The sequence below is a fragment of the Magnolia sinica genome, chromosome 1 (genome assembly GCF_029962835.1).
Source record: "Magnolia sinica isolate HGM2019 chromosome 1, MsV1, whole genome shotgun sequence".
Classification (NCBI taxonomy): domain Eukaryota; kingdom Viridiplantae; phylum Streptophyta; class Magnoliopsida; order Magnoliales; family Magnoliaceae; genus Magnolia; species Magnolia sinica.
The window spans coordinates 110,218,900-110,243,835 of NC_080573.1; the positions used below are offsets into that span (position 1 = coordinate 110,218,900).

The window sequence follows — 24,936 nt, forward strand, 5'->3', positions numbered from 1 at the left end:
CGCTTCCTGTATTTGTTTTGCACTCAGTTAACTGAAGTTTTGTGCTAGAACAACAAGTGAACTGATTTCTATAAAGATGTCCTGACATTGTACTCAAAACAAATATTTATAACCTCTTTAAGATCCTTACTTGGACCTAACAAGTTAAAACAAGCAGAAACTACCTCGATACAAACAACCATCTAATGACAGGACTGCTTCTGAATTTTCTACTGTCATAATAGACTAATAAAACGCATGCTATACACCTGTTTACATGACCAAAATTAGACCCTAAAAATATTATTTTAAGGATTGAATTTTGTGAAAATAGTTATAGAAATGGGTTGTGGTTATATGGATATAGAAAAGAGGTTTTTTTTTTGGCATATACGTCCCCCCCTTTTGGCTATACAAAGACAAAAAACCCCTTTCCTTTTCATATTTGTAAATAACACCTGTTTTTGCCCAGTATACACAAATCTCCAAACTATCAATGCTGAGATGACAGCTTTACTAGGATTAGTTAAGCTACCAAATTCCAGTGGGGTAGCCCAGATGGCACATGTCCTAAAGAATTGACCCATCAAATGGTTCCCACCTGCGAGTAGGTTGCACGTGTCTGCAAGATCTAAGCCATCCAATGGGTTAGCCCCACCATGTAGATGGCAGTGCTTGTAAGATTTGAGCCATTTAACAGGTTACCCCAATGTTGTCAATATCATACGATTTACGATTTGAGTCAATTCTTAAGCAAAATGATTTGAGTCCCACCTTTGAATCCCTTTTTATATGAATCTTACGATTTTATGATTTGAATCCTACGGTTTACAATTCAAATCCTGATTTACGATTCAAGTTATACTTGTTCTTTTCTATTTTAAGCTTCACTTGGCTTTCATTTTATGTTTTTGAATTGGTGGGGGCTTTAAGAATCATTTAAAAAAAAAAAAAACCCTTAAAGAAAAAGAATCATTGAGAAAAGGTAAATTATTTTATTTTAATCTTTATAAAAGATTAAATGATATATATTTTCTTCAACGTTAAATTGTAGAGTTTATATATATATATATATATAAAGATAGATAGATAGTGATTTCTTACTTCTTAGCTGGTTAACACACCAATTGATGTATGCCTTATCTGGAATATATATATATATATATATATATATATATATATATATATATATATATATAGATAGATAGATAGATAGATAGTGATTTCTTACTTCTTAGCTGGTTAACACACCAAATTGATGTATGCCTTATCTGGAATGTTTTTATGGATGGTTTCAATCATGCTGATTTACATATATTGTGGAGTGGTGGTTAGAATCAAAATATCTTTTTTTTTTTTTTTTTTGGTCGGTCTACAGAATCAAATGCTACTTTTCCAACATGATTTTACAAGAACATAATATTAAAGGATCCTTGTATGTTTGAATGAAATTTTTTCAAAGACTTGAAGATAAGAATCCTCAAACACTATTATGGCATGGTATTAGTTAGTGGATATTGACGGCAAAAGGATGATTGCTGAGTTTTTATTTTTATTTTCATAATTTTAAGAAGATCATAAAAAATGTAACGGTTTACAATACGATTTGCAATTCGATACGATTCAACCCTATTACGATTTGTTATATGATAACGATTTTAACAACATTGGGTTACCCCAACCTTTAGATGGCATATCTCTACAAGCTCTGAACCATTTAGTGAGTTAGTCCCACCCAATGTTTTAACTTTCAACGATATCGGCCTATATATCCTACAATATATCTTGTATCTCACCCGTGTGATACAAAACGCACAGGTAGTGCTGATATATCCCACATGTTTGATCCGGTGAGCATTTTCAATTTTTAATCCTTTTTTTGTTGTTGAAATTATGTTAAATCAATGTCAAATGGTTGCAAATCCATTGGTTCTTTATGTTTTGTATGAAAAATCATGGAGTTGGAGCTTTGATTTCAATATCCATTGGTTCTTCATGTTTTCTCTTTTTATTTTTGTTTTTCAAAAATTTCCTTCATCCAACGGTTAATTGAGACCAATTTCAAAGTATTTAGGAGTATTTAATGAAATGATCATCACATTCACTAATTTCGAAATTTGAGTGTAGGTGGTCCGATGTGGGGAAAATTGGGAAAAATTTAAAATTTTCCCAATTTCTCCCAAATTGCTTGTAATGTTGTACTACAAACATGAAATCAAGCATGCATGAGGACCGATCTACCAATTTGTTAAGTCCTTGTCAATTTTTGGAAAATAAAAATAATTTTTAATTAAAAATTATTAAAATATTATTATTTTTTTCAAAATTTCTTTTCAACCAGCTGTCAATTGAGACTAATTTTGAAGTATTTAGGAGCGTTTGATGAAATGATCATCACATACACTCTAAATGTTATGTATTCAATTTGAATATAGTTGTATTAGTTCAGTTAGACAATGCATAACTTAGGACCATATACAAAGGAAACCTATTATGTGCACTTCTTTTTTTTGAGATGTTATGATTTAAAAGTGTGTATTAAGGTCTTTTTTAATAATCCATGAAGTTTCATTGAAAAATTCAACCAATTTTCCAATGTTTCCCCTTATTTCCCAAAAAGTGCGATAAATTACCTGATACAAATGATGTATCCCGTGCAATAACCGAAATGTATCGGTATCTGTATCCCAAGGATGCGATACATGACGCGATACTGATATTTTGAACACTAGCCCCACCATGTAAATAGCGGACATGGTATACTTACGAAGAATGCTTGTCTATTTTATGTGTTATGACCCACCTGATTATTGGACGGGGCTGACTATGGGGACACTATATTGTCCATGCCTTTCATTTCAAGACACCAATCTACAATAATCCTGAATTGGGGCCCATCAATTAGATGGTTTGATCACCTAACAAGGTTATCTAATGGATCTAATGGCACCAAGCAGTATTCATGTTCCCCTGCTATATGTGTGGTTTGGATCATATATTGTGCTATGGACTACTAATGTTGAGGACCTATAATTGGACAGTCCTTATTTGAGCTCATCTTGTGGTGAGTGATGAGGACATCACGTCACGTACACCCTTACGTACGTATGTAACGTATCAGAGGAGGCGGGTCGCACCTTGTGGTTAGGCGAGTACCCGTGATCATGCTGAAGACCCCATGTGTATGTGCGAGCATCTGGAAGACCCCATGTGCATGTGCAAGCATCTGGAAGACTCCACACTGGGAAGATGTACATGGGCTGCTTTATGGAGTGATTCAAACTGTTGGATCGAAGGGACGCGACGATCGGGCCATTGGATCGCATGGATTACATGATCGGGCCATTGATCGTTGATCGTCCACATTAGTTTTAAACTTTATCATCTTTTAGGATTTAGTTTTTTATTATTTTATATTTGGACACATTATGAGTGTTTTGGTTGATTTTATTTAGACTAGTGCTATTTTCGTTAAGATTCACAAGACGGGGATTATTGTAAATTTTGAAACTTCTTGGATCTATAAAAAGAGGGGGGGCATGTGACCTCTCTCCCATTGGATTTTGTGATAAAAAAGAGAAAAGCTCTCTTCTTCCATCTTCATCTGATTTGAAGATACTTCCATGCAATTTGGAAGGAAGATTGGTGCGAGGCTAATCTTCATCAACGGAAGTCCGATGTTTCCATCTATCCCCACACCATCTTTTATTTTTTTCCCCCATTCAGATATTTTCTTTAGATTCTTCATTCTCCCCATCCCAGATCTTTGTCTTTTCCTAAACCCAACCTTCCTATACCCATCCACAATCCAAACCTTAACCGACCTAAATCCATTCTCCCACGCCATACATGTGAATCTCACCTGCCCCTTTTGGTTTTCAACCGTCATTTTCAAAACCCATTTCTTCCATCCCCAAAACTCTAACCCTAAACCTAAAATTCCTAATTTCCTATTTTTCCAAATTACCCAAACCCTAATTTTCATCATAAGTTATATTAGGTTTCCTATTTTGAAATAGACTATATCCTATGCTAATTGGATGTCCCTACATCCATTAGATCATAGTTTCTTTTTATTTAATAATCTTGTGTTACGATGTTGGTGACTTAGGTTAGGATTATGCATGATACTCTTTTGATATTTTATGATATTTGTGATGATTATAGCGATGTTTGTTTGTTTGTTTTTTGTTTTTGTTTTTGTTTTTTTTAATGTTTTTTTTATTTATTTATTCAAAAGTATCTTAACTTGGCTATTTGATCTCACAAGTTAATTGGTTCATGCATCGGTCCTGCAACAGTGAGTTTGCAGTGAAGATGGCCCAACTTAATTTGGGTGGTCCTCTCACTAAGTGATTCACGACACTCGTACCAGTGTGGCGTGTGCAAGATCTAGGCCATTCATGATCATCAGATAACAAACATCCGATGCAAGCCATGATTCAAAATTACAACCATCAAATTATCCTAAGCATCCAATCAATTGCATGCAATAATCGATTGTCAAAAGGTGATCAAAGATGATGGTAACCATGCAGTCAATGGCTATATAAAAGGACAGCAGAAGAAAGTGGCCAACACTTGAAGAGTCAAATTCATCCAACCCATGAGGCTTGGAGTGAATGAACATTAAAAAAAGGAGCGTCTTTTATGCAAAAAAAAAAAAAGAAAACTTCCAGTGGAGCAACCGACTGAACAGCCATATCCAATATGCAAATGCCACATGGGCTTCATATTGCATATCACCAAAATACCATGTAAGGCATTTATTAAGCCTTACCATCTTGTAAGGCATGTTACAACATTGTAAAATAGTAATTTAAACATGCTAACAACTCAAAAGTAACACTATTTACACATCCTACCATCATCCACCAACAAAATTTAACCACGGGGATTTTTGCACAAATACATAAAAAGTTTGGTGTCATTTACAAATACGAAAATAAGAGGTTTTTTCTTGTATAGACAAAAGGGAGGGGTGCTTGTGCAAAAACTCTAAAAAAATGATTTTGTGAAAATAATTTCAGTAAAGCATGAATCTTCTGAGCACTGCAGGTAGTGTGCAAAAATCACTCTCCCTTAGATTGTGACCACATGATTCTTCAGCTGTTGGAAAGAAACTCAGCACTGACATGTTCCATGATTTGGTTCCCTGTCGATGCAAGTTTCTTCACCGTCTCATTGACCATGATATATTTCCTGTGCTTCGATCGATTTCACTTTTAAAAAAGGCTCCTCTAAAACCATCCTTAATACGTCATCTTTCAAGCACTCTTTGGTTGTGGAGATGATCAAAATCTCATGTTGTGTTGTCTGTTTCTAGTGTGAAATCTCTTAAATTAAGCAATACCACCAAATTCTGAATAAAGAATCATTATCTTAATCGCTGAAGCCTTCACCTTTGAATCTCCATCTTCGAGTCAGTAGTTCTTTATCTGAGTTGTGTTCTTTTTCCCAAATCAGTTCTCTCGATCATTCCACCTCAACTTTTCATTTCCACCCAGCATCTGGAAAATCTTCATATGGCAATGAATGTAGTTTTTCTTGCAGAAAAATCATATGACCTGAACTGCAGTTTAAAGATCAGATCAGTTTGTTAATTGAAATGTTAGAACCATAGGTTTGAAACAATTGATATCGGAAGGGGTTCTGGATATTTTCCATGCAAGGTTTTTTGAGTAGGAAACACAAAGCTCTTGGAAGGGCTTCATAGAGAAATCATTAATGGATTTGGAAATGATCTATGTTCTACATCTCACTTGCAAGGTTTTCCAAGAAGAAAACCCCAAAGCTTTGTTTAGGGTTCTTGGGGAGTATCATCCCCTAAACCAATGGATGTGTAGGGTTATTGGGAGTGTCATCCCATTTCTTTAGAGGAGGGATGAGTAACCAGTTTTATTGCACCAACCAGGTATATCAAAGCAGCTACCAGGGGCTTAAACAATAGGAAAGACAAGAACTTCGCCCCTGACAAAGATAAGACAATAACTGCACTCCTGTCCAAGCACAATCGCCATTGCACCTTTACCTTCTGTATCATGTATCTCTAACAGTATCTACAGTGGACAAAATGATGACAGATCCTAACTCTGATTGATGACAAGTGGCAAATGCTGGTTGGAAGTGCTGCAAATCAATTGATGTAGGAGAAACTTTTACTTCTAGAATTTCATGCATGTACACCAAAAAACTTAGTCCAATGTAGGAAAATGTTTGTTAACTAGAAATTTTTATTGAGTTCAATAATATCTACTGATGCAAGAGAAATTTCATAATTGCCAGGGTTCAACACTGAAACACCACACTATCCTATTTGTATCATCTTCCTTCTTACCGTGTCAATCTCCTCTGCAATCTGATAATCACCGGTTCCCATAGGGTTTGGGCCAGTGAACCTACAGACAGCAGAAGCCCAAGATAGGAAGGGATGCCGCGGTAAGCCTCCCTCCTTTTTGCTTTTCCCCCAACCATGTAATGTAGTTTTAGTACATAGGTAAGTGATAGCTATCTTGTCTCCCGCTCGTTAGATGAGCTGCCACAGACAGTGTAGTGTGTGTGAGTCATCCAGGGTTCAATCCCTGGTTGTGGAACCTTTCAAAATAATAATAATGATAATAAAAATGATAGCTATCTTCTCTCTCTCTCTCTCTCTCTCTCTCTCTCTCTCTCTCTCTCCTGAGTTTTGAATCTTTCTCTTGGCATACTTTTGAGTCTAGATGGTCTGATGGTTAAGACACGATATTTGGAATGCAACTTTAGTGAGAATAGTTATAATCGAGGTGAGACTGGTTAAAATAAATTGCCAAGAGATCCATCAAAGGAAGTTTTTTGCTAGCTTGGATGTATAGTTCAAAGGGTGTGAAGTTTGATGAGGATGTTTACAATAGAATTAAAGCTGTGTAGATGAAGCAGAGATGTGCATATAGATCATTGTGTGGTTTTTGCATGCCAATGGTACTGAAGGTTATATGGGGAACAATATTGTTCAAACAACATGAGAAGAGGATGAGTGGAAGGCTAGGAAGGATGGTATCAGGAATATGGTAATTCGAAACTGTGTATGAGTGGCCCATTAGGATGCAACAAAAACCAGAGATGACCAGAGTAAGGAGGGGAACCGTGATTAGGGTTGTGGGGCTTGAAAGGAGGATGGGGAGAAGATCTATGAGGAGAAGGGATGTGAAGGCTTCATTTGTTGAGTATAAGGTCACAGTTAGGAATGAATGGTGAAACAAGATATATAAAGATGACCTCAAATAACCAGGACAAGTCTATAATGATGATAACCTTCTTGTCATATCAGGTTGTGTAAAAAGTATAGTGTTGTACAATAGAGCTCACCGTCGAAGTAGCTAAAGTCACGCTGGCAGGCACTATTGCATGGAGCTAATGAAGGCCTATCATTTTTTTTTCTACTCTCACTGGTCTACTATTTTTTGCAATATATCTTCTTAACTTAATCGAACTAAATTGATGCAGGACAATTTACCACTTGCTCTAAAAGCTCGAACTGATAGAGCATGGTGAATTAATCCCTTTATCTCATAGCCTAGGCTCCACATCCCATGGGTTAGGACCTCGGACGAACCTCCCTCGTGGGCACCACTTCACATGGGTTCTGCCTCACACGAGCCACCCGCTTCACACGGGTGGGGCCTGCCTCACATGAACCGCTCACCTCGATGTGCCCCTGCGTCCCACAGACAACCCCACTTGAGCCTGGTGTGAAAATGCCCTTGCATTAATGATGCAGGACATGGAAAATTAAATATGATATGCAAGATTGCAGGCTTAGATCACACCAATTCAGAAACAATCACACAAATTCCACATCCCACATGAAAATCCAAACATTCAATTAAAGGGGAATCTATGCGGGTCCAAGCCGACACAGGCTAGGACTGGACCGATAAAATTATAAACCAAACAATGTCAAAGGGAAATAAAATCAACTACTCATGCATAAAAATCAGTCCCTAATACAAGGGATTCCCTAATTTCAATTCAAGGAACCCTAAGGTGATAAAAAGGGGCAAATCAATTAGGGATCATGTAATATAGGGTTAGGATTCATGAAAAAATGGCTATGAGAGGATAAAAACCTGAGCCAAAAGATAATCCCGCGTGTGGACAGCAACAATGGCCCAGACGGACGTGCGTGTGATCCCGGCCGCACGCGTGTGGGGCCCACTATTCAGAAAAAGGCCACCTTGGCCCTGGTCGGCCAGGGATGGACTCCAAAACCTCCAAATTTCAGCTCGATCCAATGTACGGTTTGCGCGTGGTGCTCGAAGTTTCACCTGGCCTGCGGGCCGAAATCTGGAAAACTGCTTCAATGAAGAAATCGATGCAACAAAAGGACAAATTCAAAGTACGGATGGTGGGGAAGATGGAAAAAATGATGGAAGATGGGGGTGGATTGTGATCGATGTGGCTTCGCACTCACTTTTGACCCTTCGAAAAGGGAGGGCTTCGCACCCACTTTTGAATTCTTCCACAACTCACGAAGAGAGCAGAAAAATAAAGCAGGAATTTTTTTTATTAACTTCAATGAATGAAAAGAACTACAAGGGGTGCCTATTTATAGGGAGAACCCTATACCCAAAAACTCGCACCATGTGCGACACCTATTACTTGGCGATGAAGTAAACTAAAATAAAAACCAAACAAGAAAATCTAAAGCGTTCACGATGTTCTAAATAATAACAATAAGCAAAACCTAAAATATAAAATCAATCCGACGAGTGGGCCACGATCATGAGATCCCATGGTGGGCTTTTCTTGACTATTGGGCCACTTTTCTGAACCAAAACTTGACTTCTAGCTAGGAGGCCCTCCCTGGACGTCGTCATCGAGCCAGATCGATGGTGGGGTCCTTCTACGTACGTACGTGCGTAGGGGGGCGGCGTGAGTGCGCGTGTGCGCGTGATGTCCCCATCAATTAATCACCCTCGGCGAGGAGTCTCGAACACGAGACCTCTCGCTTTGATACCACTTTGATGCATGACAATTAACCACTTGCTCTAAAAGCTCGAACTGATAGAGCATGGCAAATCAATTCCTTTATCTCATAGCCCAGGCCTCACATCCCATGGATTAGGACCTCGGATGAACCCCCTCGTGGGCTCCACTTCACATGAGCCACCTACCTCACACGGGCCGCCCACCCCGAGTGTGCCCTTGCATTCTATAGGCAACCCCACTCGAACCCGATGTGAAAATGCCTCTGCATTATAAATATTTGAAATCTTTTAGCAAGGAAAACTGATAACCTACATCCGAATGTATGCTACCTTGCCATTCAACCCCATCTTTCCTATTGACACACCACTTGTGTAGGGTGTCCATACCATGCAAATGATAGGCCCTACCATGAGGATCACCTGACACAAAAATCCGGTTGATCTTCTCCTGGTTAAAGAAAAACTGGTAACAATATGGTATATCGTAATTGGGACAGTCCCCACCTTACAAGGTCCAATATGGGCCATATCGCCATTGATATGGCTTTGAAGGCCCTCTTTTGTAAGGCTCTCTTTTGCCTCTTCTTCTTCTTTTTGTCTTTTTTTTTTTTTACTTTACTTTTCTATCATCTTCTTCTTCTTTTTTTTTTTTCACCTTTTTCTTCCTTTCAACCATATAGGAAGCTGAAAAACTTATTTAGATCAGGCCTAAGCCTATCGTAGGACAAACCACAAGATTTTGCATGGGGTTCAACAAATCAAAGCGGAATGGACCATTTTGGGAAAAAAAATCGGGAAGAAGGGGAACCATCACATTTTTTTTTTTTCATCTTTTTCTTTTTTCAATGTAATGGACCATAATTCACCAAATCATGCTTGATTTTGTTTAAGGCCTAATTGGTTGACTTTCAGTAGGTAAAGATGACAAACAACTTCTAATCAAAGGAGGGTTTGATACACCATTGAATAAAAATATGAGGAAAAAAAGAAGATGGATTCTGGTGTTTACACTTGATTTTTCGTATTTTTCCATTTTTTTTTTCAAGAATTTTGGGCCAAAAAATTAATAAATAAAGAAATCGGCCAGTAGAAGCCCCCATCATTTAGTATGGGTCCAGTTCACTCCTTATCATCTCAGCTTGGACCCGGTTGATTTACCCACTGATACTGTTATTCAAAACCTTGGATATGCTCATTAGATCGACCACACTGTTTGAATTAACGGACTACTAACAGTCTGAATCGAGCATACATGTTTGGCCCACCAAAAGAGTGGATTGGCCAAATTTGTGATATTAGTAACCTTCATGATGGGACCTACTGTTTGCATGGTATTGATGTCCTAAACAAGTGACATGTTGGTGGGAAAGATAGGGTTGTATGACATGTGATGTAGGACACATGATTTAATGCTAGCATGCAACGTGGAGATTATGAAATAGTTCAAAAAGTAATTCAATTAACAAAAGATGCTAACCCACCAAGTAATTAAGAGAAAACAATAGGAAATAAAGTCTGATTTAACTTAAATCACATGTCTGCATGCTAAGAAATCACATAAATCAATTAAAACTAGGCTCGATGAAAGGATAGAACTTTCAATTTAGCATAGGCATATTCCACACTCAAGGGAATGACTTGTAGGTTTTATGATTAGATTTAGGAAGGGAAAATTTTGAAAATTAGAAAATTAGGGTTCATAGGAATTGAGGATTTTGGAATTCGGGTTTTTAGAAATTGGAAAAAATAGGAAATAGGGCATCTAGTGTTTAGGGTAGGGTCATGGATGGGGAATCAAGGGGTTTTTATAAGGGAAGCAAGTGATTGAGTGGTTGTCTATACGGTCAGCTTAGGGGCTCGCACATATGGGTCGTTGTCAAGGGTTTTTGGGTCAATGGTTGATTTCAGTTGGGGTTGAAGTTGGATGATGAAAAGGTGAAGAAAAAGATGATTTCGATGGTCTTGGATAGGAAGGAAAGAAGAGAGATGATTTTTTTTTTTTGGAAAATACCTATTTTAGATAGAAATGAAGAGAAAAGGATGATGATAGATGGAAGCCTCGCGCCTCCATTGAATGGGGAATGAAATTACACCACACCCAAGTTTTAAATCACATGGAGTATTCTTCAAATCACATGAAGAAGAGAAAATACAAAACTTTTTTTTTTTTTTCAAAATAATGGCATTAGGGCTTCACACACCCATATTTCTCTTTTATAGTCTTAGAAAAGACCTTTTACAAAAAGACACTCTCAAATAAGATTCTCAATATAAAGACGCTTAATAAATTAAAAGTTGCTCCTAACTCCTTAATCTCAACACAAATATAAGGTATACCAAAAATAACGAAGCATGTAAACAATCTAAATAACTAAAATATTTCGTGGCCCAAGGGGGTCCATGATCGAGATGTCCACCGATGATGATCTAATGGTCTAATTGTCATGTCTACTCGATCCAACGGTCTGATGCATCCATCAAGCTCCTATATTCAACCCACGTGTATCTTCCTAGTGTGGGGTCTTCAAAGATGCACGGATGAAGATGCACGAGGGGTCTTCAACATGGCCAGGAATGTGAACTGGGTCAAGTGGGCCCCATGTAATGGTCGTCAAGCCATAAGACGACTGGCTCAACCCTCCTCTGGTATGGTGCTCAAATGTCCTCATCAACATGTTAGCATGCAACCATCTATGGGTGATCGTTCTCTTGTGGCCTTAGGCTCAGACATTCATCAAATATGAGTAAAGTTTCAGGCTTTGAAACCTTAGTTTTCTGCAGGCAAACAAGGCTGCAAACTGAAAAGGACTGGGATAAATGCACCTTTCAGTTTTAGGTTTTGATTAGTTTTCAAAATAATGGCATTAGGGCTTCACACACCCATATTTCTCTTTTATAGTCTTAGAAAAGACCCTTTACAAAAAGACACTCTCAAATAAGATTCTCAATATAAAGACGCTTAATAAATTAAAAGTTGCTCCTAACTCCTTAATCTCAACACAAATATAAGGTATACCAAAAATAACGAAGCATGTAAACAATCTAAATAACTAAAATATTTCGTGGCCCAAGGGGGTCCATGATCGAGATGTCCACCGATGATGATCTAATGGTCTAATTGTCGTGTCTACTCGATCCAACGGTCTGATGCATCCATCAAGCTCCTATATTCAACCCACGTGTATCTTCCTAGTGTGGGGTCTTCAAAGATGCACGGATGAAGATGCACGAGGGGTCTTCAACATGGCCAGGAATGTGAACTGGGTCAAGTGGGCCCCATGTAATGGTCGTCAAGCCATAAGACGACTGGCTCAACCCTCCTCTGGTATGGTGCTCAAATGTCCTCATCAACATGTTAGCATGCAACCATCTATGGGTGATCGTTCTCTCGTCGCCTTAGGCTCAGACATTCATCAAATATGAGTAAAGTTTCAGGCTTTGAAACCTTAGTTTTCTGCAGGCAAACAAGGCTGCAAACTGAAAAGGACTGGGATAAATGCACCTTTCAGTTTTAGGTTTTGATTAGTTTCTATGTTGACAGTTTCAAAATCAGATCCTAATCCATGTGTGTATTTTGTTTCTGTTCGAAATTTGCAGGCTGCAAAAGAAGCGAGAATCGACAAGGAAGCAATAATGAAGTTCTTCCATATGGTCTGTGTTTGTGTTACTGTGGCCTGATCATCGTCTATTCTTTTTGGATAATTACTGCAAGAGTCTAATGTTTGTCGATCATGGTTTCCCAGCTGATCAGGAGAAGATACTTTTCAGATGAACTGCCCGCACCAAATCGATGGTCTGTGATGCCAGTTCAGAATTCTTTCCACCGCTCAGGGGAGAATGTTGGAGGCGAGATAAGTGATGATGATCAATTCTACAAAGCTACAAGGTTTGTTCCCTCACGTACTGAGCTGTTTATGTTCTGAGGCACTTTCTTGATAGCAACTGATGTTTCTGTTGTCCCAAATGTCTATTAGTTTTTACGGCACATGTTGAATCCCATGAAAATCACACCTCTTTAAACGGACATGAATTTTTCTTTCACTCATTTTTTATTTTATTTTTTGACCATTGATTTTTTAGGATTGTTTTGTTTTGTTTATGGTTTTTGTTTTTCTCTGAGGTGAAAAGGTTGATATACCTTTCTATTCAGAAAACTGCAAGGAATCCTGATCTTTTAGTGACAGAGATATCTTCAGAAATTGATTCTGATATTAAATATTTCCACCTTATAGAAACATGATCATTTTAGCCATCTTTGACATTAGCTACAGACTGACATATTTGCACCAGATGGTAGAGAATGGGCTCTCAAATCCAAGAGCCTACCAATTTTTTTTCTTTGGTTTAGAGAATGTCTTGCTGGAATTTTACCTGTCCATGTTCCCTTTATTTCAATCAATTATGCTTCTTCATTGATTTGAAAGGAAAAATAGTTCTGGCTGGTACTTCAAATTTGACTCAATAGTGTTCTAAAACCCAGAGCAGATCGGTGGAAAAAAAAAAAGAAAAAAAGAAAAAAAAGAAGAAGGGTCGGGTTGTTAATCGAGTTGTTTTGAGAAAGAAATTGCCCTGTTTAGACAGCCCAACCAATCCAACTGCCAGACCGTCTGGGCTGCCATCATTAGGTGAACTGTCCTGTTCTTGAATTTTTAAGTTAGAAAATGGAAAGAGGTATAGCAACATGGTCAACCATCCTACCTTCCCCTTTGCCTTCTTTACCAAAGGGGGTTGGCATGTCTACTTCTGACATCTTCAGCATCTGGTTTATGATTCCAGAGCAGATTTCTTTTTTAGTTCTTTTTCAATTCCTTTTCAACTTCCCTTGTACTGAATCCCATCTTCGGCAAGTTTGGGCATTGAGTCTCCAGTGGAGGTGGCTTGGATTTTAAATTTTTGTGTGAAGTGTGTGATTTGATAAGGATGCAATGTGCTTTTGGTTCCATGTTGAGATTTAAGTTTGAAGGGCACTGTTGAAGATCAGTGAAACAAATCAGGCACCATGTGGAAAGAGAAGGTCGTGTTGAACACTCAATGTTTTACTCACACTGAATTGTCTTGTGAAAAAAAACAAGTTGATATATTTAATAGATTTTACTGGAACTGCCCTGCAGTAGGTTCGTCTCCCCACCAAGTTGCCAGTAACTCAATCGGAATCAGGGTCTCCACTATCTTCCCATAATGCTTGAATATCGCTGCAAGATCAAATGGTTCCCCCAACAAATCTGGGATCTGCCTTCCATGAGAATCCAAATGCCTTCTTCCACCATTTTATTCAACCTTAGACATCTAAAGGAACCTATCCTAGTGCTATTGCCCAGGAAAATTGAGATTTGTTGGGCAAAATGGCAGTTCTGTAAGTGTTGAAGTACAATGGGCTGTTTTATGACTACCTAATGCCATATCCGAAATGTTTTGAACTTTTAAGGGGATATGCTTGCATGATAGGTTAAGTGTTGAAAACTTCGCTATTTTGGATGGAATTTGAACATCTCTCCTTTTCCTAATTTCCTTGTCATATGTGACACTGTTGGCTGACCCCAATTAGTTGTGATAAGGCTTAGATGATTATGATGATGTTTAACACTATTGTTCCATGTCTTTGTGGGATTGAAGGATTTTAAAGTGGAAACTAGGTTTTGGAAAAAGGAGGGGGGTGGGTGGGTTGTGGTTTACATGACGATGTTCTCTTGTAAGCTGTATGGTTGGGTTTGCATATCAGGGTAAGAGTATCTTTGGGCTGTCCTTCGCCATCCATTGTTTGCATGTGTTGAGTGATATGGATGGTCTATTTTGAAAAGAAAGAGAACATTGATACGATCATATTTTATCCTTTTCGTACTCTTTTAAGTATCAGGCTCTCTTTTGTAAATCCCTCCAACATAAAGATGGTGTCAAATTGCTAAGAAGAAGCCAAAGTTTGAGGGAAATTTGGCCATGGTTCTTGAGCATTTAAGGTTCATTTCTAATTCCCTTTTGACAGTTATTGTTTTTCATATATTTGTTTCTTTTTGTAAAAGCTATATTTTCCCATGATCTCCTATATCTTATTCTATTTTTCCATATCTTTTTTTTTTTTTTTTTTTTGTAAATTAATTTGTTGACTTGGACTGATGCGTGGACTGTTTTGGACCAAGTCATTGACACAATGGGTCATGATCAGACAGGTTGGATGGCAGTTGGGTCATTTGGGACCAAACTGTCAGCAAAAAGTGGGTCATGAGGCAGGCAGTCCAGGTTTTAAAACATCGCGTCTTGACGACAAATGCGTCTTGTTCCCTAAAATAATGATGGAAAGCAGCACTCTGAAAGTTGATGTTAGTTAATCTGAAAGACACTTTTCATCTTAAACAAAAACATTAAAAACATTAAAAAAAAATCAATGTATTTGGTGCTACCTTCTCGTCAAATGCTTCTCCAAGCCCTTTTGAATTATCTCATGACCCATTTTTAAAGGTTTATCACATCATTGTAAAGTGGTATGATGCATTGGTTTGGTCCTTGCACTATATAATGGCATTTTCCTTGGGCCCCCATTTCATTCCATAATCTTTTTTAATCTACTTGCATTTTGAGGATGAGTCTATTTGTATGTCAAAAATTTATGGTAGCCACCAGTTTCCTTTATTTCTTTAGGAAGCGGTGATCTGAACACGAAGTCATTTGAAGACCAGTGGCAGCTCATAATGTAACAACTTTTACCAAGTTACCTAGACAACACAATATCCATGTCCAACACAAATTCTGTATTGGTTATCTATACCACCAGTTTTCATTGATTTCAAAAGTGTAGCCTGCCTAATAAATGGGCCATCCTAGTTTTCACCCCGAGTGATCTTTATGATGCGGCCACCTTTCGCATGGCGCTGATGTTATGCACTAGTGACACACTGGCGGAAGATAAATCGCTGCATGGGTGTGTTTGTGTGCCTCTTTGAAGTCTTCAATATTCAGTCTATGATCATAATGTTCGTGTTTCAGCTGTGCTTTCTGATACTTTTACATATTAGCTTTCAGCTGTTGCTAACCAAAAGAGCTTTATTGTGGCATTTCATGGAAAGAGCGTTCCCCACAGATAAATGTGTTTTGCAAATTGGTTGTTTAATGAGTTTCGATTTTTATTTTTAATTTTCTTTTATCAGTGTAACAAGAAATGCGACAGATACTATCGCATCATGGAGCTTGGATGTTCATGTCGAATGATTAAATCTTTCATGCGACTTGCATCCTTACCAAATGTCTCATGTTTTGTTATGGATGCCACTTTTTCCTGCTCCATGTCCTACTCTTTCTTGTGGCTGTGTATCCATGTGGTAAGGTATACTACATGGAGGAATCGCATGTGATCATGTTCCATTGGTATGTTGGCAACATGGAAAAGATCTCACCGATCAGAAATCTGACCCTCCATGCAAAGGTGAGCTAGCAAATGTGAGATACCAAACAAGAAAGATTCCTTCTGAAGTGGAAGCTTATGGATGATGAAAGGTCTAAATCATCATATGGTGGAGCAGAGGGGTGAGCAGCTTGAGTGCACCTTGAGGGTTGTGATGCATCTGTAACATTCATCTACTAAATTTATTATGATGTGTGTTTTCTATTTCATTGTGGGATTGGAGTTCCAAGTTTTCTGCTCCAACATCTTACTAGGTTTCCTGTTGCATGCAGCAGCCTAAGCAGCGATTCCTACAATTACAATGCATTCCCTCCACTTCCTGCTCAGCGCAATCTCACACCGCCTCCCACTCTCTATCCACAGCAGCCAGTGTCCATATCTGAAAACTATAGTCTTCCGAGATTTGTTGCAGCTGGCTCAGCAGATAATGGGAGCACAAAATCAAAGCGAGCTGACATCAACGTCTGATTTATCAAAACTATGCACCCAGAATATGGATGCTAAGGCATGCAGTTAAGGCGATCATTGTGAAAAAAAGACACTGCATTTTGTGTGGTTTTTTTTTGCCTTGTTTGGAATGCCTCCCACTATTACTCTGTCACCGGTCTGTTATCTCTTTGCAATTGATTCGTTCAGGTCTCTGTGGATCGGTTGGATGTATATTGATTTTTTGATTTACTGAAACAGAAATCAAATGTGATATTTTTCCTCCTATTTTGGCTGGAGAACAGAAACATGATTTTATTCATTTTACAGCAGGAAGGGTGGGGTGTAAGACAAGTTGCTTCACCATACATTTAAATGAGCCCACAAAACTTGTTTGGACGGCAAGACCACATGAATGGGCCTAACCTTGCTCTCGGTGAATATGCATAGGCCAACTTGCATTTGTTTTCATTTTTAGTTTAGTAAAGGAAAATGCTGTAATGAATATGATCAGTATAGCAACAGTACTAGCAACAAGCCCCTTGAGATTCACAAAACTTGAGGGCTATTTATGTTTTTGTGGAAATAATCACAAAACTCATCACCATAGGAATAGGATTCCCTAAGGTGTTGTTTTACAAGAATTGCCTCTTTCAACTTTGGTGAGAGATTCTCATTCATTTGGGAAGATGAATGTTAATGTTTAAAGTTCTGAGAGGTAGAAAAAGTTAAATTGTTGAAGTGGGGAGAGTTCTGTAAATGGTGCTTAAAGGGGTATTTATAGTCTTGGTCTTAATTTCTCGCTAAAAGTTGGTTGCATGGATATAAAATTATTTTGGCCTTCAATTGAATGAGAAGAGCTACATTTCGTGAAATCTTGTAAACGAAACAAGCTTGCTACTGTTATTGAAGAGATTAAGTGTCTGATGAATAAGAATTAACATCTGTGCCTCTGTAGATTGGCGCTAGGAGCTTTACACATGGCACAAAAGGCTTTTCTAAAGTATCCCGTTGCATGATAGATGCCACAGGTGGTTTTAAGTCTCTAGGAAGATCTAGTAAAGTGCTAGGGCTTCATTTAGAGTTAGTCTCTAATTTAATTGTTTTCTAACATTAAGGTTTATAAATATATGGGCAGGACATTGGTTTAAGAGATTTCTCTTCCTAAGCAGTAATCTAAATAATAAAAATTAATAAAAGGTCCCATAATCCAGAACAAGATATAGGTGTGGCCCACTTGTTTAATGGATCAGCCTTAATTTTCGTATATCACTTTCATGATGGGTATATTCTTTTGCATGCTTAGGATGTCCCACACATGACCAATGGTATATTGCTAGCTTACTATGGGTGACAATGGGCCAGTTTCTAGTTGGGAATGAGTAAATGTACACGTGCGCAACAATGAGTATTCACCCATATATAAGTTAAGCGGACACATATACATCTCATATTCATTAGTGTCGGGATTTATTAAGGTTTTGGATACTTGTTTATGACTTGATTTTTTTTCAATAGTGTCAAGTACCAATACCCACACCCACCCACCCACCCACCCACACATACTCCACATGGGCACTCGAACTCAGGACTTCGGTATTGAAACACAGAGCGTCTACTACCGAGCCATGCATCGAGACCCACCCATACCCACACCTACCTATACCACCATTAACATGAATTAATGTTGCAAATAAACTATTGGTTGATCAAACTTTGTCAAAGTATCAAAATTTCCTCTTTTCCTTGTCAAAATTTTAAGGCACTTTGTGTGTTTGCCACACCATATTGTGTATGCCATATAACCCATCCATTTGAGCTTCACTGCCTGAAAAATTATGACCATCCCATCAATAGATGGACCATATCATATAAAACAATGTCGAACGACCCAAAAGAGGCAAATTCACGTGTGACTCATCTAATGATTGGATTGGCTTGAAATCTAGGACATCCCACTTTCATGGTGGGAGACCATGTTGGACATGCTGGATTGCATAAATACTGCACACACAAAGGTGGTCCCAAATGCAAAATGTTGTGGAAAAGCTTTGTCGCAGAGGAATCAACCTCTTTCTTTCTTTTCTTTTATTTATTTATTTATTTTTTTAATTTTTTTCTAGTTTAATGATTTGAAAAGTGTTAATTATTATTACTAATCATCGATGATACATTTATCACGGTATTTTGTGTGTGTGCATGTGAAAGAATTGAGTTTTGGTTAGGTTTGAGCATGGGCATAGGCATACTAACACCTCACCATATATATATATATATAGAGTTCACTCTCACCTGCACACTTACGCATGTGCGCACCTTTGCACATGCGTCATGTGTGTATAATCCAAACGGTCCATGAGATGCCGAATCCCATGAAACCTCAAGGGACAAATTTTCACCCTGATCTAAAATTTTGGTGGGCCATAGCAAAGAGATGCAAATCAAGGGAGGAAACTGTTTTCATTTTTCACGGCTCACCAAAGTTTTGGATCAAAGTAAAAATTGGGCCCGAGTGGTTTCATGAGGTGTTGCTTCATGTGGACCGTTAAGATTTTGGATTCACATCATGTATGATGAATTCTCAAAAAAGTTCACAAGACTTTCATGCGAAGTGGTGCCCAGCTAAGCATTCGACTATATATATATATATATATATATATATAGAGAGAGAGAGAGAGAGAGAGAGAGAGGCATGCTCTCCTACGCACCTGCGCACGAGATGAGAAAGATGAGAGAGGTGAGAGAAAAAGAAGAAGAGGGAGAATGGTGTGCATCCCAACCCATTCAAAGTATTATTCATCTTTTACTTCCTCATCATCCTCCCTTAATCTTAAGATAGGTCAACCTTAATTTAATTATATATATATATATATTAGTTTTTTATTTTCTAAACCACCTGATCAAATTTGTAGTTTCGACCCATGCCATACATGTGAAATTTAAACTGTCTAAAATCTGAATTTTTATTTTTCCCACTAGGATAAGCCCTAGATTGATCTACAATTAGAGTTGAGGGATTCCTTTAAGCTTACACCAAGTTAAGTTGATTTTATATATAGTTTCTCTTATTTTTACCGTACAAGTATGCATAGTTTGATTTTTATTGTAATTTTCATACTAATTAGTTAATGAACTGTTATGAATTATTTATGCACATGAAAATTATGTTTAAGATGTGATTTTAATCATGTTGGATAGATTTTGTGGGTTGGATCATAAAACTATATCTTAAATCACGAAACTACACATATTCGAGTACTAAATGGTGTATAATTTGCACATCTAATTGACTGAATAGTTATGTCAGCAAACCTTATAATTTTATTGATATTAATCTAACGTAAAATCTACATTTTAAATCTTAGGGAATAGAAATCCTATTTTAGGGTGTCGTGGACCCATTGGGTAACCCGTCTGACCTAAAATCGCACTGTTGTGCTTATTAATGCATTTTGAAGTGACTACATTATTTTCTATCATATTGGAGTTTATTTTATTATAATTACAGATTGATTAGTTCATGAAAACACCGCCAGACTTTTATGATTCATGAAGAGGATGGATATAAGCCTTGCCTTTCACTAATTTTAAGAGCGACGGGTGTTTCATTCTGTATTGAGTTGACTTTTGCTCATATTCTTTCTTATTGAGGGTTGATTTATGGGGTGTTATATATATAAAACAAGAAACTTTCATAGATAGGGAGATGTATCATCCCACAAAGAAAAAACAAAACACAAATAAAACAAAGATATAAAACCAACAATTACAAAAATTTTTCCCCAACCCTTAACTAAGGCCCATTCAATAACACAGTGCCAAAGAAGACTAGGAACCCAATTTGCATTCCTACTTTCATTTCAGAAGCATCTTTCATTCCCTTCCCTCAAAATCAACCACAATCCCACGAGCAGACATAACCTCCAAATGTTAATATATTTACTCCTAAGGACTACCCATGTCAAGCTAAGAAGAGATCTACACCTGGCTTAATGAGTCAGGCCAATGAGAGAAGTCAGTCTTAAATCATACTGCTTATTGTTCTTGAACAATAGTTGAGAGAATGATGCTCTATGCTTGGCATAGATGTTACAATAGGTCTACACCTGGGCGTAGAGCCTTCTCGGTAGGAGTGAAAATATTTAGACTAGTGAGGCTCACTTTTTTTTTAGCTTGTTAGTACACCCCACTGTCAATTCACACTTCACTGTTACCCACCCCCATTAGGGATCGATACCAAGACATCAGTGTTGAAACGAGGTATCTTTCACTCAGTCTACCACTTAAGCTATGTATCAGGGTGTTAGTGAGGCTCACTTTAAGTAGAAGATGAATATTAATGTTTGAAATTCTGAGAGGTAGAAAAAGTTAATCATTGAAATGTAGAGAGATTTGTAAATAGTGCTTAAAGGGAAATTTATAATCTTGGTCTTAATTTCTCTCCAAAAATTGGTTGCACGGGTATAAACATATTTCGGCCTTCAATTAAATTAGAAGAGCTGCATTCCATGAAAATTTGAAAACAAGACAGACTTACTATTGTTATTGAAGAGGCTAAGTGTCTGATGAGTAAGTATTAGCATCAATGCCTTACTAGATTGGCGTTGGGAGCTTTGCACATGACACAAAAGGCTTTGTTAAAGGACCCATTTGCAGGATAAATGCAGAAGGTGGTTTTAGACCTTTGGGATGATACAGTTAAGTGTTAGGGCTTCATTTAGAAAGTCTCTAATTTTTTTTTTTCTAACATTAAGGTCTATAAATATAGGGACGGGACATTGGTTTGAGAGGTTTCTCTTCTTAAGCACTAACCTTAAAGAAATCAGTTTATTCTTAAAAATCCTAATCCACCAAATCTAAAAATTTTATATTGTGTATGTTATTATTTTCCCTCATGGCTGAGAATCAAAATCTTCAGTGAACTTTCATTCGTCTTTGTGCATACTTCCATGCAATAAAGAAGACGATCATGGTTACTTGTTTAAATTAGTTTCATTCTAAAAAAATAATAATAAATTAGTATATTTTTTGACATTTTCGCTTTATACGTAAGTTCAACTAATTTAGTAGAGAAAAATAACTTACACATGAGTAGATGCCAACAAAAATGACATGTTAGGGCATAACAAAACTGCATGCAAAGTTAGCATAAAACCAATTGGTGGTAATTAGTTGTCATGAATTCAACAAGACTAGCTATGGTTAATCAACTTTTCTAACCATAAATTAGCTAAACCGAAACATCAATATATGTTCTAAATATGCACAAATTCCAACATATAAGGGTGGCAATATACTAGGCAACCTAGTTGACCTAACGAGCTCTACTTGAATTTGGGTTGAGCTTGGACCAACGGCTTGAGCCATGTTTTAGGCTTGGGCTTCGCATGCATGGCCTAATCAATTTTTAGGTTGGGCTTGGGCTAAAGTCATTCTAATAGAAGAAGAAAACAACTTACAAATGAATAGATGCCAACAACAATGACATGTTAGGGCATAATAGAATTGCATGTAAAGTTAGCATAAAATCAATTGTTGGTAACCGGTTGTCATGAAATCAACAAGATTGGTTGTGGTTGATTAGTTCTTTTAACTGTAAATTGGCCCAACCGAAAGTCAATATATGTTCCAAATATGCACAAATTCCCACACCTAAGAGTGGCAATAGACCAGGTAACCCAGTCAACCTGACGAGTTGTACCTAGATTTGGGCCGGGCTTAGACCAACTAGCTTAGCCCATGTGTCAGGCTTAGGCCTCGTATGCATGGCTCGATCAGTTTTTAGGTTGGGCTTAGGCTAAAGTCATTCTATCAGAAGAAGAAAACAACTTACACATGAGTAGATGCCAACTAAAATGATATGTTAGGGTATAACAAAGCCACATGCAAAGTTAGCATAAAACCAACTGCTAGTAATAAGTTGTCATGAATTCAACGATATTGTCTATGGTTGATCAGTTCTCCCAACTCTACATTAGCTCAAATGGAAAGTCAATATATGCTCCAAATATGTACAAATTCCCACACATAAGGGTGATAATAGATCCGACAGCCTGACCAACTTGACAAGCCCTACTTAGATTTGGGCCGGGCTTAGACCAACTTACTTGGCTCGTGTGTGAGGCTTAGGCCTTGCATGCATGGCCTGATTAATTTTTAGGTTAAGGTTGGGCTAAAATCATTCTAGTAGAGGAAAAAAACAACTTACACATGAGTAGATGCCAACAAAAATGACATGTTATGGCATGACAAATCCACATGCAAAGTTAGTATAATACCAATTGTTGGTAATCAGTTGTCATGAATTTAACAAGATCAGTTTGAAATTGTGCGTGGAATAAGATGCTATGACTATGCGCAGAAGCTTGGTAAAGCTATGGAATGAATGGCTATGTCCTAGAGGGAGAAGATTATGACAAAATAAAAATTTACCTATTAACGTACAATTACTTATATAAACTAATATGCTAATTTAAACTAAGTAAGACAATTAATTCTAAAGCTTCCAAGCTAATAAAGGGTCCAATCACATAGACTATAATAGATATGCCATTCAAGCAACTAGTCTATAAATGATGGTGCTCATGTATGTAGGACATGCTAACTATTCAAATCCTAGCATTCATCTAATCATGCATACATATAATTTATTAATTAATCACATAAGCATAATTAAAAAAAGTACTTAAATGACCATCCCAAATACAAGCATGTACAATGGTTCAATTTTCCTACTCACTCCCGACAGACGCACTCTCCCTGAGTGTACTAGATTTCACTATTGGAGATTTTAAATCAGGTTTACCTCTAACCTTTATAGCCATACACAAGGACCACAGTCTTGCACAAGAACGTATTTAACATACACTCCTATAGGAGGCTCTCATAAGAGACATTACTTGATTTTTTTATTGGCTAACTAACAACCTTAGTCCTAATATGAGGACCTACGTTTACTTCCATCGGAGGCTTCCACGGAGACTAACATATATATACTCGTATTCGGTGAATTTAACTCTACATAAGAGCCTATGTCACAAACTCTTATCCTCTATCTTACATAAGGAAAGAGAGTATAAACTCACTAATTGACACTTGTCGAATTGAGCCCCCTTAATACGCCTTTCTTGAGTCACTTCTTCAAAGCTATCTCATGCTTGAATTCACTCCTCAAATGCTCCCCCAATCGTTGATGCTAATACTTACCAGTACTTCTATTCTAAGATCAAAGATATTGTATGCGATGCTCTATTAAGGTAACCAAGGTGATGGGAGGTTGGGCGAATCTCTTATAACTTATGAGAATGTTGTAATTCCTAAGAGATTCACCTAGATAAGTGTTCTAGACAATTTAGATAAGGATTTTATTATGGGTTCAAGTCTAATATTTAGAATAAGATGGAGATTGAGTCCATCTTCTTCATTGAGGTTGTAATCCTCTCTCAAGTGATGAATCACAAGAAAATGATTTATATCTCATAAATTAAGATGATGTGGATGTGAGATATGAGTAGGGAATCTCCTAAGCTTCTATTGTATTAAAAATCCATCAAAATGTTTAAGAATCGAATGCTCTTTTATAAGAAATCGATTTGCAATGGTTATAAAATGACAAGTTAATGGATTTATTGATCTGATCGAAAAGCCTTTTGATAGGATCAAACATTCTGTCGTTCCCATCGAGAAAATTCGATAATTTATCTGTTGGATTACTGGACTGATTCTTCAATTGGATTGATTGGTTATTCGATTTCATTGAGTTTCATCGACAGCTTGTCAATGACATCGAGGACTATTCGAAAACTGATGTTTTACGCATATGATTTTACAGCAGTTTTACACCTCTTCTAGCCTTATATATATATCATGTTCTAATTAAGCTTCTAAGGCTAATGGATGATTAACAAGGTATACCTATTAGGGTTAGGATTATCTTGATGTTCAAGGGTTATTTTGGGTTACTGTTAGGGTCATCAAGGCCCATCACATCAAGGCACAGGCACAAGTCCTTTTATATCTGTGGTTTTCAACTTCTAAGGGCTCAACTGACTCCATGATACATGGACTCATGTGATTGATAAACAAGGTGCACGAATCAGTGCACTAATAATCTTCTCATTTGTCATTTACTTGAAAAAAACTAACACAGATCTCGTTATGGTCTATACGAAT

At 37.4% G+C, this 24,936-nt stretch overlaps 1 protein-coding gene across 4 annotated transcripts in view; it reads left to right on the forward strand.

Moving 5' to 3' along the window:
- LOC131253755 (small GTPase LIP1) overlaps positions 1 to 17,086 on the forward strand; it is a 41,091-nt gene extending 24,005 nt beyond the window's left edge. Inside the window, exons 5-8 of one of the 4 annotated variants that reach the window (XR_009175294.1) lie at positions 12,543 to 12,596; positions 12,689 to 12,831; positions 14,824 to 14,899; positions 16,614 to 16,743. Coding sequence is in view for 3 of the 4 variants with exons in the window: in XM_058254896.1 (XP_058110879.1) it covers positions 12,543 to 12,596; positions 12,689 to 12,831; positions 16,611 to 16,806 (393 nt within the window). In the remaining variant the exon portion in view is untranslated. Of the gene's footprint in view, positions 1 to 12,542; positions 12,597 to 12,688; positions 12,832 to 14,056; positions 14,487 to 14,823; positions 14,900 to 16,610 lie in introns of those variants that run through there. The other 3 variants (XM_058254910.1, XM_058254896.1, XM_058254902.1) reach the window with 3 other exon arrangements.
- The last annotated feature ends 7,850 nt before the right edge of the window (positions 17,087 to 24,936 follow it).